The sequence below is a fragment of the Oryzias melastigma genome, linkage group LG21, assembly GCF_002922805.2.
Source record: "Oryzias melastigma strain HK-1 linkage group LG21, ASM292280v2, whole genome shotgun sequence".
NCBI lineage: Eukaryota > Metazoa > Chordata > Actinopteri > Beloniformes > Adrianichthyidae > Oryzias > Oryzias melastigma.
The window spans coordinates 9,329,435-9,345,659 of NC_050532.1; the positions used below are offsets into that span (position 1 = coordinate 9,329,435).

Sequence of the window (16,225 nt, forward strand, 5' to 3'; positions counted from 1 at the left end):
TAGAAGTCTATGGGAATTTGGCTTTCTGGTAGTACCAGCGGATACTTCCTGTTTGGAACGCGGGGAATAATCAATGCAGTTCTCTATTTGGTTATATCTCGGTGTCAGTGCAAGAATAGGATGATTTAGTTTATTCCTCTTATCTTGTTATCTTGACAACACCAAAATTGTTTTGTCTTGATGATGACATCTACAATCTCATTATCATGAGATAACGTGCAAAAAAATAGCAAGGTAGTCTTCTGTAGCTTCCTCTTGAATCCGTTTTCTCAGCATTTTCTCAAGCAACTCAACATTTGAAGTCATAGATTCCAGTAGTTAGACTTGCCTATGTCTTGTCATTGTAATGTAAATAATCAGCATAAGGTGCTGATTGTTTTGCTTTCACTCCAAACCTTAGAAAAATGTAGCTGGATGGGTTCCGCATTTCATCACTGTTTCGTTACCGCGCGCTCTGCATGTTTAGTGTTCCTGCGCCGGTGCCCACAAAGCGGTTGATGGTATCATTACTTCTATGGCGCTCATTATTGTACCGCGCCTGATTCATTTTGTCGTTTGCGGCACTTTGAACAACCCGCACTTGTTGGAGGAGCTTGGCTTCTCCTCATTGGCCTTAAGGCTGACAAATGACTTTGTGAAAAGCGATATGGTCTCCTGCAGCAGAAAAAAAAAAGAATGGAAATTGAATCCTGGCCCCTGTCGACAGTCTCATCTGTCATCTTTTCAATATTGATGTCCATTATGTTTATGGATTATTTGGCTATCTTCTGTTCTCTGACCCGGCTCTCAGCCTGTCACAATCGGCCACTTGGGGCAGCGGCCCATTGATAATGTCACTTTGATTGATGGCTTTCAACGTTTAATTGTCTGCGCCGTCCAGCTTTAATGGAGCTCCCACCCTCACGACTGAGAGATCACATCTTGGATGAGTCAGAGTTCAAAGTGCGTGCACCGCTTGCACTGTTATGCTGATACAGTGTGACTGAGCGATAGACTCTGGATCTTCATCCTGGGCCATTATCAGCTCTTTGGCTCATGTTCATTGCTTCCTGTATCACCTTTCACGGATCGCATGTCCTTTTACTGGAAGAGAACAGCCTGTGGTACGATTCATCACACCTGCCAAGAGAAATCATTTTGTTTTGTTTGTGCAGAACATTTGTATTGTTCAGCGTCACTTTGGAACACTCAGTGAAATTGAATATGTCTATAATTGGTTATTTGTTGGGTACACGAAGCTAAATAATGTATGTTAAAAAGAAAAAAAAGCCAGCACTTTCAGTAAGATGAGGTTTTCATTTTACCGCACAGTATATTCTGCAGCTGAATTTATGCCATATTTAGCGTTAACCGTCTGTGGGTTGTTGTCACTGTTGTTGTTCGGCAGGTTTCTGTTCATCTGAAGTAAATGAATTCCGTCATTTAATCATTACCTGCTTCTGTTGGTTTGACTCTTTGCAGTAATTACCAATAATCAAGTTTCACGTTACGATATAACATCAAAATCTCCCTTTTTACCCTTCTGAGCCAAATAAATACCCCAAATGTGGCAAGGAAGTTGGAATAAATCACCACCAGCATCTGAACCCGCTCGAAACCTTTTTTTCAAGCTTGATTCGGTCAAAAATTGTGAGCCATAAGGGGGTCGCACTATTTCTTCTCTCTGCAACCACACGCAGCTTGCTGTATATGTCGGATATATCAGCCTGCGTCTCTCTCCTATCCCTCACCGCTCGTCTCCGTCTCTCCCCCGGCGTGTTTGCAGCCAAGGTCGCGGCGGTTGTGCTCTGTTTTTCAGGGATGTGTGGGCTTCATTCATCATCGGTATGATAGCTGCTCACTAGAGTCCCCTAAATCTCCTGTCTGGTTCTGGGTGTGTGCCTTTTTTTTTCGTCCGTGAAAGCCCGTGCACGTGCATCGGTGTGTGCTAAACGAACTCTCCATTCCTCTGAAAGGATTCTGCTTCCTCTCAAACTATAGTTTTTATTTCTTTGATGCAGAAAAACGGTAAACAAAACTGACTTAGGTCTTTATTTTTACAATGTAATATCTGCTCGTGTGGGAAAATATTATTAGAGGAGCTCTGAACAGTCAGATAATTCTGGAAGAAATGAAGATAGATGAGAAACAGAGAATAGGGGAAGAGGATTCAGTCAGTCAGCAGTTAATAGGGGCTCTTTTGGCAGCATGCTGCAGCCTTTGTCCACATTCAATGTGTCTACATCAGCTTGGCAAATCTGAACACTGTAAATGGTCTTCTATACTTCTCTGTTAAAGGACCTGGCCTCTGTCAGGTTGCCTGCAGGCGATGAAATGGGAAACTGATTTAAACTGAGCTGGCTGTTTTTTAAAATTATTACACTCGAAGTATTGTTGCCACCATGCTGCTTTTTAAGGTTTTTGTTCCCTTTTTTCAGGACCCAGACCAATAAAAATGGTGTTCTTGGCGTGTTCTTGTGGCATTTTTCTGATGATGGAGGACATATAGGCTTTTCTTTGTGTTCTTTATTTAAATTGCAGTTTGCAAAAAAGCTAATTTGTAAAGTAGAAAAACATAGTTTAAAATTATATCTTCTTTTGTCCTGATAGTTGTTGAGGGACAATTTTATTGTCTTCTTTTTGCTTCTTTTATTTAGGATCCTGCACTCAGAATATGAAGTGGCTTTTTAGATTTTTTTGTTTTAAAATAATGAATTACGACAAGATACCTCTCAGCAGGGAGAGATCAACAGAAAAAAGTATTAGATGTCATCTGAAATCCCTAAGCCATCATTTATGACACATAAATCTGTGGTGGTGTAGTAGTTAGCACTCCCACTGCCCTGGTTTGTTCCGGGCTGTGATCCTTTAGAGTGGAATTTGCATGTTCTCCTTGTGCATTTCTCCAGGCACTACGGTACAGAAACAAACTTCATAGGTTATTTGATGGTTCTATATTACCCCCAAGTTTGAATGTGAGTCTGTGAGAGATTGTGCAGCCTTACAATGGACTGGTGACCTGTACAGGTTGTACCCATTACCTATAAATTGGAACTTGATTGACGTCACCCATAGAAAATAGCCTATTTCTGGCTCCAATTCAGTTGTCACTTTTTCGTAATAAGATATTGCAATGTTGGAATCAGAAATTGTCAGTCAGCAGGGGTTGGTCTAAGTGAGGGGTCTGCGACCTACGGCTCCAGAGCCACGTCTGGCTCTTTTACCCCTCCATTGAGGCTCTCTGGGTTGAATAAAATTACAAAGCTTTTACCTTAAAAATGTCACTTATATTTCTTATAAAATTAACAATAACATAAATATAAATTATTTTTCTAAAAGATGTGTGGCTCCTGCTGGGTTGTGTCCATTGAGAAATTGACCCAAATGGCTCTTTAGGTATTAAAGGTTGTGAAGACCCCTGGTCTAAGTCAACATTTTTTTGGTGAGCACTCTCACCTATCAAGAGTGAGCTTGTTGGAAACCACTCCCCTACCACTTCAAAGCAGGCTCGGGAGAACCAAAATTTTTAAATGTTTGACATCAGGCATCTGATTGGCTTAACCTAAATAACCAGAACTACAGAAAAATATCATGAAAACAACATGTTCAAAAAGTGTCAGGACAAGAATGGTTATTCTGACAAATATAACGACAGAGTAATAGCTGTTTACTTCTCAATAAACATGTACTGGACTTTATTTTATTTTTTTTAAACCAGCTTACTATTTGGAATATAAGGGTTGAAGGAGGTCACTCAGTCCAGTTCTCATATACAATCAATGGGTGTACTCCAACTTCACCCAACAGTTGCTGGGTTAGGCTCCAGCAGCCCTGTGACCCTGAAAAGGGTTTAGGGAGTTCCTAAGATGAACCATAAACCTGTCATCAAGCCTCAGTCAAATCCGCCAATCCGGTTGCTGTGACGAAACTTAACGTCCTGTGCTCGGAAGGGAATAAATCCAAGTATGAGCTAAGTTAAAACTTTGATTTTTTTTTTCTTGTGTTGTGTACTTGAAGCATATTTTATTGCCTACAACAGAGTGAGTGTTTCCACTCCAAAAAGGATTTGCTGCAAGAGCTACAATGTTGTTAAACAACAATGTCCTTCACTTTTTGTTTTAATACAATTGTTGTTTTTCTTGAAAGGACATTTCAATATGGATAGGAACAAAGCAGTTTTTCACCTTACTTTTTCTCTTTTATGACAGACTTGATATTTCAGGTCTGGAGTCTTGTGGAGCAATTTCAACTTTTTTTTAAAAAATATAAATGTTGGGAATTAGGTGAAAGGTCAATCTCCGCACATCACTTTTGGAATTAAAGCTGCCCTGTAAAGCGGTGATGAAAATCAGCAATACCTTTATGATTACTTTACCATTTAACTCTAATCTCCTCAATTCTGATTAATAATTTAATCCTAACCCTCATCTCCCGTTGGTCTTTATTTAAATCGTGCCCGTTTTCCGTCAGCGGGGAGGTCAAAGACTGCACTTAAATATGTTAAACCAAAGTGGATAAAACAGTAGAAGCGGTGAAGAGAGGGATTTGTTGGAGATAAAATGAGGTAATAACCGTTCCCTCAGAGGAGGCTGGCCTGACTGCTCTTGTCCAGGTGTGGATCGATACTTGGTGATGCAGAAGCTGGCAGGGGGTGATTGAGGTGGCAGGAGAAGGGCTAATCATTTCAGTCATTACTCCACTGTGAGCCCTGATCGTGGGGATTAGCAGATATACAAACAGGGGAGATGTTGTGTTACTGATACATAAGACTGTTGGGGATTTAGGGAACAGAAACCCTGTCTCTCCCCAGCCACTTTTAGTAATTGTGTCTGCAGTGCTGCAAGCGAGGATCTGGCAGGAAGTGTGTCCGTCTCGTCTTATCCTGGTTGTACTGTTAAAGACCCACTCCAGTCATCTTTTGATTTATTATTAAAGTTTTTCCAGTGTTCTTCTAATTATGACTTTAAATTAAAATCAATTTTAGCCAAAACAAACCCAAAAAACTAACTGTCGTTTTCTGGGGAATAGTTTTTGCAAAGTGGCAGGAGTTCATCAGACATTTGCCTCTAAGTTGTGGGTGGGACTAATGGGTCAGAGCAACACCGCCCCCTTTTTCCCTTCCAGGTGCTGAAACTCTTAAGCTATGTCAGAATTCCCCCCCTACTCACAACATAGTGCACTATATAGTGCGTTTGCCATTTTCTGGTGCTGTCTGAATATACTAATACCAAAATCAAGTGCACTAGAAATTTCCCAGAAGTCTTTGCGAAAAACTAGCGTGCATTGATGCTCACTAGGTTTGCGAATATAGTCCACAATGCATTGCGGTCAAATAATTTCAAGCAAAAAAAAAAACATGTTTAAATGTCATTTTTAAATAAACCATCCACATTCTCATCATCATAACATAGTGGAGTCATAAATAAACGTTGTGAAATGTTGGTATTGATTCGATTTTGACTTTGTGAAACAAGAACAGTGCGGGCTGCACAGTGGCGCGGTGGTTAGCACTCTTGCCTCACAGCGAGAAGGCCCCGGTTCAAAACCCATTCTTATACTGGAGTGAATCTTTGTTGAGGGAAAAATCAAAAGAAAAGAAAAATTGCATTTCTTTATTTCAAATGCATGCATGCACACATGTAAGGTTTTTGATCTGGTGATCTCCTCTTGTACATGTGCCCCACCCCTCTCCTCTCGAACACAGTGTGGGAGAGGGGAGTAGTGGGAGAATCTCACATGCTCGCCTGCCTGCGAGCATCGATGCGGAGCTGATCGTTTGACAGAGTACAAAGAGGCCAGAGAGGCAGGCTGACTGTGGTGCCTGCAGGACCTGAAAATCGGGGCGAGAGAATTTCACACACTGCAACATGCAGGACATGTGGAAATCAGGGAACGTACATTCACATCAATAGAGTCACAGCTCACTAACTCAATCACTGACAGCACCCAGAGTCCTGAAGTGGGACGAATGCTAAGTCTAGCTAATTAAACTGTCATGTGCTGCTGAGTACTTGGGATCTTGAAAGCATATGGACACAGGAGCACTAATTCCAAGTGTGTGTTTAAAAGGGAAACGTTGATTGCTTTTGTTTTTATTTTTTCTTACATAAGCATCAATTAACTGGTTATAAGGTAATAAACATCTACATGTATTGTTTAAAGACTGAAGAGGAAAACTGGTTTAATAAACCCACTAAATATATGTTTATAAAATAATGGCTACCATGTAATTTTAGGGCATACTATATTATATGGATGGATGGATATATTCAGGGATGGTTGGCATTGTGAATAGATGGATGAATGGATAAACAGATGGCTTGATGGATGAATTAAAGGATAGATTAAATGATGGATGAATGGAGTGATGGATAGATGCCAAAAATTTGCATTTTTTATACAAAATCATAGATTAGCAACAAATTTCACCCAGAATAAAATTGAAGCAGTATCACATCAAAGTCTCGAGGACTATCAGTGAGATTACACATTATTTATTTATTTTTTTATCTGTCTATGTAACCAAAATTGTCACAGAAGTTTGGCTGAAGTCATTGATCTGAACTAATCAAAGTTTTCTGTAACATTTTGTGTTTTCTTTTAGGGTCATACACAAGCTTTCTCATTTTCTAACTCCCTGAAACGAAAGCATGTTTGGCTGAATACAAATGTAATCTTTGTTGATTTTGTAAATTATTAAAACAGGTAAAAACATAAGGAAAATACAAAGAAATGGGGAACCGTGGAAGCATTTGGGGGCTTCCTTTGAAAATTGAATCAGCAAATTGTTATGAGCTGTTGCAGCCCAGTGAGGAGCAACCACAACACAGATCCCCTGCCCTCCCTCTCTCCGGCGACCCTTATTCTGGTGATGCAGAGCCTTTTAAAGGCCAGCTTACAGATACAATCTTTCCAGCTAGTACTGAGTCTCTAAGCGTCTTCCTGGTGGGACATGTCCAAAACACCTGGGAGGTGGCCTTAAGGCATCCTCCCTGGATGCACACAGCATTTCTTGGAAGCACTTCTCACAGTTGTATGTCTTTTCTGAAAAGTTTTGAAATGTGCCGTTGACTTTTAAAATGGAACCAGGATGACAATTCAAGTAGACACTGGAGGTAGATTTTATCCTTGGCATGTCTATTCAAAATGACTAGAAACTTTACAATAAATCAAGTTATGGCGTGCACGTTTGTGCTTTTGATGTTGTTCCTTATCCTCTTCAGAAAAAAAAAGTTAAGCATAGTTGTGTCTTGTTCAGCCCCTGTCAAAATTCTTCTCAACAGAGTGGCAGCAATAATGCTTCTTGACGGTCACTTGAGACCTTCCATTGTTGCAATGCAGCACCTGTGTGGAATTTGAGCATTTTATTCTGTTTTTAAACAATGACTGAGAATATAATTTGGCATTTTTGGACCATATAGGAACACCCAAAATTCTTAATTTTTCTCAAAAAAATCAATATTATGATTTATTATGATATATTATGATTCAATTGAATTTAATTGAAGCATCAAAAGAATCTGGGAAAATTGGAATCGAATCGATTCAGGCTCTTGTGAATTAAATCATTTCTAGAAATTATAACCGATACTCTGATAACTGATCCTAAGATCACAAGTTAGGTTCCCCTCTTGCCCACCTGTTTGTCGAAATATCTTTGGGAAAAACCCTGAACCCCAAATACCTCCTGGTGGTTATAGGTTGGTGCCAGTCTAAGGTAACAGTCAGTGTGTGAATGGATGTTCTTGGGTGAATGGGATTGAGGCTGTAAAGCGTTTTGGGTCATTAACAAAGGCAGAAAAGCACTATCTGAGTATACGCCATTAACACATAGTAGTTTGCAAATCCTTTTATCTGAAACGACAAAAAACAAGTGAATGAAACATGACTGGATTAAATTGAATGAAAAAAGGAAAAGACAAAAAATAACCTTTAAAGTCTTGACTCTATCTGCATTTACAGTTATTATACCAAATCTCTTTCCCAATGACAACAGTATAGAACATCAATAGCTCATTAAATGAAAAATAATGATCAAAAACACTGCAATACACGGTTTGGCTTTTACTAAGATATTCAGACACACGCTGTGAGAACTGGTACCATCAAGGATTTGCACAATAATGAGTGCGCCACAATTACCAGGGCTTTTATGGAAGGATGAATTAATATTCATTAAAAATAGAAAACTGGAACAACTGGCCCGTGTTTTTACGTGACTCCTTTACTGCGCACGGATTAATTAATGTCGTTAGTAAACAAAAACACACATGCTTATCCTCGTATACCTGTAGAGAAATTAGAAACCTAAAATGAACAAAAAGAGGTTATTTTTCTCTCTCATTAAAACATCAAAAAGATTCTTTGCAGAATCCTTTTTTTTTCCTGTGCACATTAAGGTCTTCTGGTTGGTTGACTGCATTACCGTTCTGTTTCACACCTCGTCTCCGGTAACCTGAAGGGAAAGGCATGAAAGCTGAGTGTGCATCTTTACTCTGGATTGAGAATGTTCACCGCTTACCTAATTAAGAGCCGAGGCAGCATCAAGATGTGGAAACGGCTGCATCCCTGTGTTGCGTCAGTTATTACTCTGTGAAGGAAAATGCGGTTTCACCAACAGGCGGATTTCCAACACCTGCAGCTTTAGGCACTGCTTGGAAAGAAGAACCATGAATAAAAAGGCAAAAATGGATTTCTATAAAGATTTAATATTTGGATGAAAACAATGAAACAGCGTTCACACCGGGTATGTGAACGTAGCATATGTTGTTTGCACTAGACAAGCACACGTCCGCCACCTACAGTTGGAAAAGGCTTGGTGCGAAATGTTAAAGTGAAGCAAATCTCACAAATTTTGCTCCAGGCTTTTTTCTTTCACAGCTCTAATCTGATATATAAAAGATTTGGTGATTTGGTTAACATTAAACACACAGCCATTGAACGCACATTAAAAGTACGTAAAGACCAGTCTGAAAAACTAGCGTTAAGACTAGTGCTGCCACAAACGATTATTTTAATTATCAGTTTAAATCAGGGGTCCGGTTGTTGTTTTGTCGGACACAGTACCAGACGCAGACTGAACCTTGGGATGCTGCCTGTACTGGTACCTTAACCCGGGGGTCCCCAAACTTTTTCTTTGTTTTCTTCTCCGGGATCGCTTTGTAGGCTATCAGAAAAAATGTAGCAATCAAAACCTAATCGTAAGCATTTATAGTTTTCCAGAAAGCCACACATAGCCAAATTTTAAATTATTTATTTCTGTACTCGTCACAGAAAGTAATAATGCTAAAACATTTCAAAAATGAAACCATGAATTAGTCTATCCTCTCCCGTCATAGTTCAGACTGCAGAAGGGTGGAATATAAAGTCTTGATCGGTTAGATTTAAGAAAAAAAAATCAGATCTCTGATAGTGTTTAGGGTGGCCGGACCAAATGTGGAGGTGGGCCAGAACTGGGCCGCGGGCCTTAGTGTGGGGACCCGTGCCCTAACCCGATACCCTTACCCTAGCCTGGTCCACATCCGGAACCACGTCTGGAACTGGTACCAGGTTAAGGTTAGGATATTGGTGCGGTCCACCTCCCGGTACTGGACTGGTACCGGTTTGCGGCCCGCAGGTCTGGGAGTGGTCAATAAATGTTGAGTTTGGGACACCCAAAACGTCAATATTTGACGCAGAGGGTCCTTAGCCATATGTAAAATGTGATGACTTAGGAATGAAAATGTGTTGCGGAAGCGCACATTTACACACATTTATAAAGACTTTTCATTGGAAGAGGTTACTTGAACGTGCGTTGCCAAGGGCGATAAACATAGCTTGACTTGTCGTATTTAGAAAAAAAAGTTCTTGCTGTAAAAAAGAGGTGAAAGCAATCTGGGGCTCAAGAATGAAAAATCTGGTATACTTACAATGTCCTTTGGAATTCACATGGGATCACAAAGAATAACAAACTGTCAGAGGGGGAGAAAAAAGAAAGACAGAACACAAGAGAGCAGCGCCTGGTGTGGGGAGTGTTGCTGTGGGCTTCTGAATATGTGTGTGTGTTGGGGAAGATTAAAGATTTGATATGAGGAAATGATGCCAAGTTCTACCTCTTTTCAGAATTTGCTCTCAGGGGCCCTACTGTGCTTAAAATAGAGCTTGTCTAATAGAGAAAAGGGCCAGCAGAGATGGGAGAAGAGCAAAAGCGTCTTCAAGAGTCCTCTTTGGGAGACGAATGTAATTTGGGATTGGCTGGATAGTTACTCTTTTTTTTTTTTTTTTTTTTCTTCATCCTCTCCCCCTCAGCCACTCATAAAGCGTGACATGCAATAGTGGGACGCCGGGGTCCCTGAGCTGCTTTAAGCCTGACGCCAGTGCCCACACCGCCACCAAGGACTCATTTCACACACAGCACTACAAAATCAGCGTGAAGAAATAAAAGAGGGACTCAGGAAAAGATCAGCAGGGATATGAAAGTGATAGATGAGGATGTGGGGGGGTGGTTGAATAAAGGATATGACTTCATTGGTATTATGTCAAGACTTGACAGGATGTAGATGTTTCCCACTTGTCTTTAAGATTGATTTTTTTTGACAGTCAACTACAGTCCTGTGGTGATTTTTTTTTTTAGAGAGGATTTATTAATCACAGGTTTGTTCTGTTAGTCTTTAAACTCTGTTTCTAATTGATAGAAAAAAACGACATGCGGAAAAAGGAAAAAATGTGACCTTTTCTCCCTTGACTTATTTGTTTAATTACCCAAATTTTGACTCAAAGTGAATAGTGTTCTGAACAAGCAGCTTCTCCTCAAAACTAATTAGGCAAAGCAGATGTTGGCTACACACTAAAGTTAACTCGGTACTAAAATAATACAACAAAATGTTAATACTATAAATAAATCTATGTGATTTTTCAGCGAAAAATACAATTAGTATTGTGCATTGTTTCACAATTTATTTTAAACTTTTCCTTTTTTTTTATTTTTACTAACAAAAATGAGAGCACATTTAAAAAGTCACACTAGTTAACCTTTTAACCCCTGAGCTTTTGCTCCAGTATTGACGTTTTTTAAATACTGCAACTTTTCAATCATTTACGCAATTCTTGTAATTCCAACGGCTTCTCAAGCTGAATTTTCACCATATGCTCCAAACAGTAATACAATGCTTATGTAATAAACATAAAACAACTGGTCCTAAAGAGAAAACTTGAATATTGTTTTACGTTAGTAATGGTTTGCGTATCGGTTGCTGTTCTCTTGAGTCTGTTGGAATTAGCGATGCCACAGTTCTGGCTTAAGGTTTTGCAGTAAAAGTTTGAACCCAATTATGGGGAAAGTGAATTGTTGCATTCCTAGTTGGACTCATGAAAATTGCATAATTATTCAAAGAGTTATGATAGTTCTTCAAGTGTGTTTTATTTTGTGTTGACTGCAGCAGCTTTTAGTACTACAGGGTTAATGTGGCAACAGTATCTCGCCTTAATTTTGTAATACTTGGATGTTTTTTTCTAACTTTGACTATAATAGAATTCTGCATACTTATTCTTAGAAATGTTATTTTATTACACCTACAAATGATAAATATCAAGATGGCGGTGCAACTTGCGTCTCTTAACAGTTGCATTTTTTCTATGATTTTCCAATTCATCCCATATTTTTATCCAGATCTGTACTATGACAACTGTTGACTATTTCTTGAGATCTTCAAAACACCAGAAGGCTTCTTCCCAGGGTTGAAACCATAAACAATAGTGAAGTATTATTAAAGAATTATTGTATAATGTTGTTGGCACTGGTCAAAAATGTCTGGTGCGGTGTGTTAATTCCTAGGCTTTAAACACTGAAAAATTAGGTGAAAAATTCAGCTGATGACCTGAAATACTTGTGTTGATACCCAGTCTTTCCAACCAAACTGTTGGATATCAAACCCATCAACATAAAAAAGACTGCTGTTGAGTAGATCTCTAGCTCCAAGTTTCTAGGGACCCACATCTAAGAGGACCAGTCATGGACCACCAACACTTCATCAGTGCCTTTTCTCAGTGTGTTTTCACCACTACTGCTGGACGTCTATCGCTGTGCAGTTGAGAGCATCCTGACCAGCTGTGTCACAGTCTGGTACCGGACCTGCTCTGCTGCTGATCTAAAGGCCTTACAGCTGGTGGTGAAAACTGCACAGCATCCACTTGGACTCTTTAAGCCCTTCACAGAGACTTTCTACCCTTTCGCCATCTGTTAGGTGCTTCAAAAGTAGACCGGCAGACTGGGTTTCGGTTTTCATAGTTGTTTAGTCATGCAGCCATAACCATATATGTAAATATTAGTCACTTTTCACAATTATCTAGCATAATTTTTTACATGCTGTAAATGATCACATGGTAATTATCTGCACTTCCTGTATTGCTTTTTTTTGTGGTTAAAATCCAAACAAAATGTTGTATGTGTTATACATGTGTAATAACAATGGGATGAACCTAATCTAAGCCAAAAATGATATTAAACTACTACCTCAATATCATGAAAAAGCTTTTTTTAAGCCACATTAAAAAAAAGAAAAACAATAATGATGTAAGACTAATGTAAGATTTTGCACGTGGCACTAATCTGCTGTAAATGAATTTGCCGTTTTTAAACATTTTCATTTTCTTTTGTCTCTTCCAGGTGGAGAAGGCTCCGCTGAGACTGGCCAGAAGGAGATGTCCACCTGTGACATTTGCCAGTTTGGGGCAGAGTGCGACGTGGACGCCGAGGATGTTTGGTCAGTATCACACCCTGACATTTGGCGCCACGCGACACCGCCCTTGTTCCTTTGAGCGTGCTCCGTCCAAATGCCCCCTTTCTTGTTTTTGAGTCAGAGCGAGTGTGAACACAAAGAACGTTACACAGAGCTCCTCTTCATCCACTCCCACTACCAAACCCCCGCTGAGGGGTTTAGTGCATGGCTGACCATTTCATTTAACCTCAATTACCAGAGAAGGGCTGGGGAGAAAGGAGATTTTCGCTTATTCTGGAAATCCAATTACCATCTTTATAGGACTTGACAATGTCAGACCAAAAACGACTTTGACTCACACAGGAAAAAGTAGCACAGTCGTGAAACAACGTTTGTCATAGAGCTAACCGTTTATTCCAGATGGGATGGATGTGGGTAATGTATTTTTGGCTCCCTTATGTTGTAGTGAGGAAGCGGCACAGCCTAAGGGTTACATAAAAACATCTGTGTAAAGAACCCAATTAAATATAGTCCAACTGGTGAATTGTCGCTGCACCAAAACCAGCGCTTTGTGCAGCCTGAATGAGATCTAAATGAAGCAGTGCTGCTGATTTCTCCTGCAGAACACAATCAGCAAAAGGAAGCTGCGCTCATAAGGAATCCCACATGTATACCGCTAGAAATTAGAAGCGCCCTGAGAGTACGACTCCATCAGACTGCTTGATGTAATGGAAAGATAATGTACCCTGGTGGGCAATAACTGTAATGCCAAGGAATGGCTTCATGATGCATTTTGAGCCTCGGCGAAAATATTAAACAGCTGGTGTCCACTCTTTCCGACGCCACCCACTTTCGCAAATGCACCTTAATATGCGACTAAAACCTAGAAATTGATTCATTGGCAATTTCTTAATCCCCAAAGGGAGAATTCCTGCACACGCTGCTGCTCAAAAGTACAGCCGATTGTTTAAAGGTATCAAACGAAAAGCATCACGTTGAGCCTTAAGGATACTCCAACACAGACAATCCCACACGGCACAACATGGGAGGTGGTTACAGACGAAGGGAGGGATAAATAATGAACCTGGTAAAAAAAAGACATAAATATTAAAGCAGACAAATAAATATTTCAGTGCCTCTTCTTGTAAAACGGAAACGACAAGTTCTCTTTAATCTTTAAAATTTCCCCCCAAGGTGTTTTGATAAAAATGCTTCTGCTGAATAATCAGGCAGGTAATTGCAAGCCAACAGTGGGTAATTTTCATCAAATAGCAGCCAACAACTGGCGCAGCATAAGTTCATTTTGATTAAAATGGGAGGTCATTCCAATCAAGCTGCAGCTGGTTTTAATCTAACAGTCGGTTAATCACAGAGTGATCAGGGGGAGGTGATTGTAATCAACAGCCAGGTGATTGTAAAGTGATGTGTTTATAATGCGTCACTTGAAATTTCCATACAAGTCTTGACTAATATATATACATGTTTGGGATTTTTCTGCTTAGTTTTTATAGATAAAGGGGCGGGGGGGGTGTTTTACTGTGCAATTTACAGAAAAAAGATTGATACATTTGCAAAAAAAAAGTGTCTAAAACTTTATTCCAATCATCTTTTGAGCTGTTTTAAAAGTGTTGGTGTTTTAATTATGATTGTGCTGTTTTTATTCAAAATCAAAATGATAACATTAGCAGCACAACAAAAATGGCGACCAATATTGGTCCATATCTGAATTCTTCCCTTACCCCAAAAGCTTCCAACTTTTAGCCCTCCAAACGGAGAGTTATGAGAAAATAGTGTCTTCAAATTTGGACGTCACTTTCACTTGATGATGTCATCAATAGTCACCGGTCAGCTACGTTAGCGCGGCACTGCTAGCACTTGGAAATACACAACATCGGTTTTACAACTTTAAAATTATAATGCTAAAACAAAAAATCATGACTTACATTTATGTAAACGTCTGTGATTCAGAGCGCTTTACCATGGAGTTGATTGCATGAACTGCATGTTCTCATCAGTTCCTCATGGTGCAGGACGGTGAAGAAATGCGCTGCTCCTCCATGGCACAGCATGATGCGGTTAGCCCTCAAAAAAACTATTTTGGACGACCGTACCCCTTATAATGCCCCTATAATTGGAAGGGTATGGAAGAATTTGGATTGTCCTTGGAGTTATTCAGATGTACAGTTTTGAAACAGATTCCAGCTCAGACAAGGAAAACAAAGACGTAGATGTATCTAGTCGTCTACAAGTGGATGGAGGCCCGCTAATTGTAGCTTTTATGTAATAAATATGCCCTTTTTTAAAATGCTTTTTTTTCTTGATTGATTCACATCAATTTAAAATAAAAAATACTCATAATGTAATTTTAAGCTTTATTATCCTTACATATGTCCTCCATCATCAGAAAAACCACCATTTTCATCAGAGTGGGACTTTAAAAGTCCAGGTTAAAGCAAAATTAGAAATTATCTTTTAAAATAAGACTTTAAATTGAAAATAAATGCTATGCTTTTTATTGTCCATAAATTACATAACGAGTATGATATTGGGTAGAATAATGATACACATTGGTTTAGCTCCTCCGCTGGAGTAACGAATGAAAAAAATCGATTGAAATTGGCGTAATCCGTGAAGTAGTTGTCTTTATTTTGTACAGCTCTTATAAATGTTTTACTAGAAAGGCTTAAACTCCTCTTGTTTAAACACTCAAAGTTCAAACCTTCATAGAAAAATAAGTCCATTGTTATAAACTGAAACAAATAAAACTGTTTCGGGTGCTACCTCATGCGCTTTTGACGGTAGAAAGTGTTCCATCAACATTGTGGGATTTGTTGAGGAGAAAACCTGCAAACATACCGTCCAGCCCTTCAGAGTAACACTGTTAGTAATCAAAGATTTATGGTACTTTGGCAAACTGAACATATTCTGAACTGTACAGAAGACAGCCAATTAGAATGGAGAACACAATGCACAGCAAAAGAAAATAGAGATTTAAAATATACAGATACATATCGAAAATCAATTGAGCACTTAGAGTACGGCAGTGTCGAAAGTCTGCGGAATTACACATAAAAAATCTTCAAAACTGCGAGGTGAACTTTGATTTAGTGAGGAATCACTCTGTGTTTTTAAATAGATTGCCGTCATGCTTATTATCACCAGACGTTCTTTTCACAATAGCAACACTGATTTTGCCCTTTTGTTCTCATCTTAACTTGTTTTATTTCTAACTCATAAGAGTCCTCGGCGACATCATTGTGAGAGAAAAACATCAGAAATACATTCTGTGGGACTTTCTGGGTTCTTATGGGTTAAATTTGATTCATTTGAGGTACCAGTAAACTAAAGAAAAATGAAACATCTGCTTAGTACACTTAAGCACACTCATGTCATGACAACAACTTAACAAGGAATAAAAGTTACAAATAAGACAACTTTTCTTTTTACTTGTTAACTACCCACTACAGTAAAAATAACTGACTTCAGTTCTACTTTCAGTCTTTTTCACAGTAACTGTGATCTTCTGTTTTAATTTTTTTTTTTTTTTTTTT

General features: G+C 39.1%; 1 protein-coding gene across 1 annotated transcript in view; it reads left to right on the forward strand.

Annotated features, from left to right (window-relative positions):
- Positions 1-16,225, forward strand: part of tmeff2a (transmembrane protein with EGF-like and two follistatin-like domains 2a) — a 148,363-nt gene that overhangs the window by 103,858 nt on the left and 28,280 nt on the right. Inside the window, exon 5 of the mRNA XM_024286549.2 lies at positions 12,623-12,719. Coding sequence (XP_024142317.1) covers positions 12,623-12,719 — 97 coding nt within the window. The remainder of the gene's footprint in view (positions 1-12,622; positions 12,720-16,225) is intronic.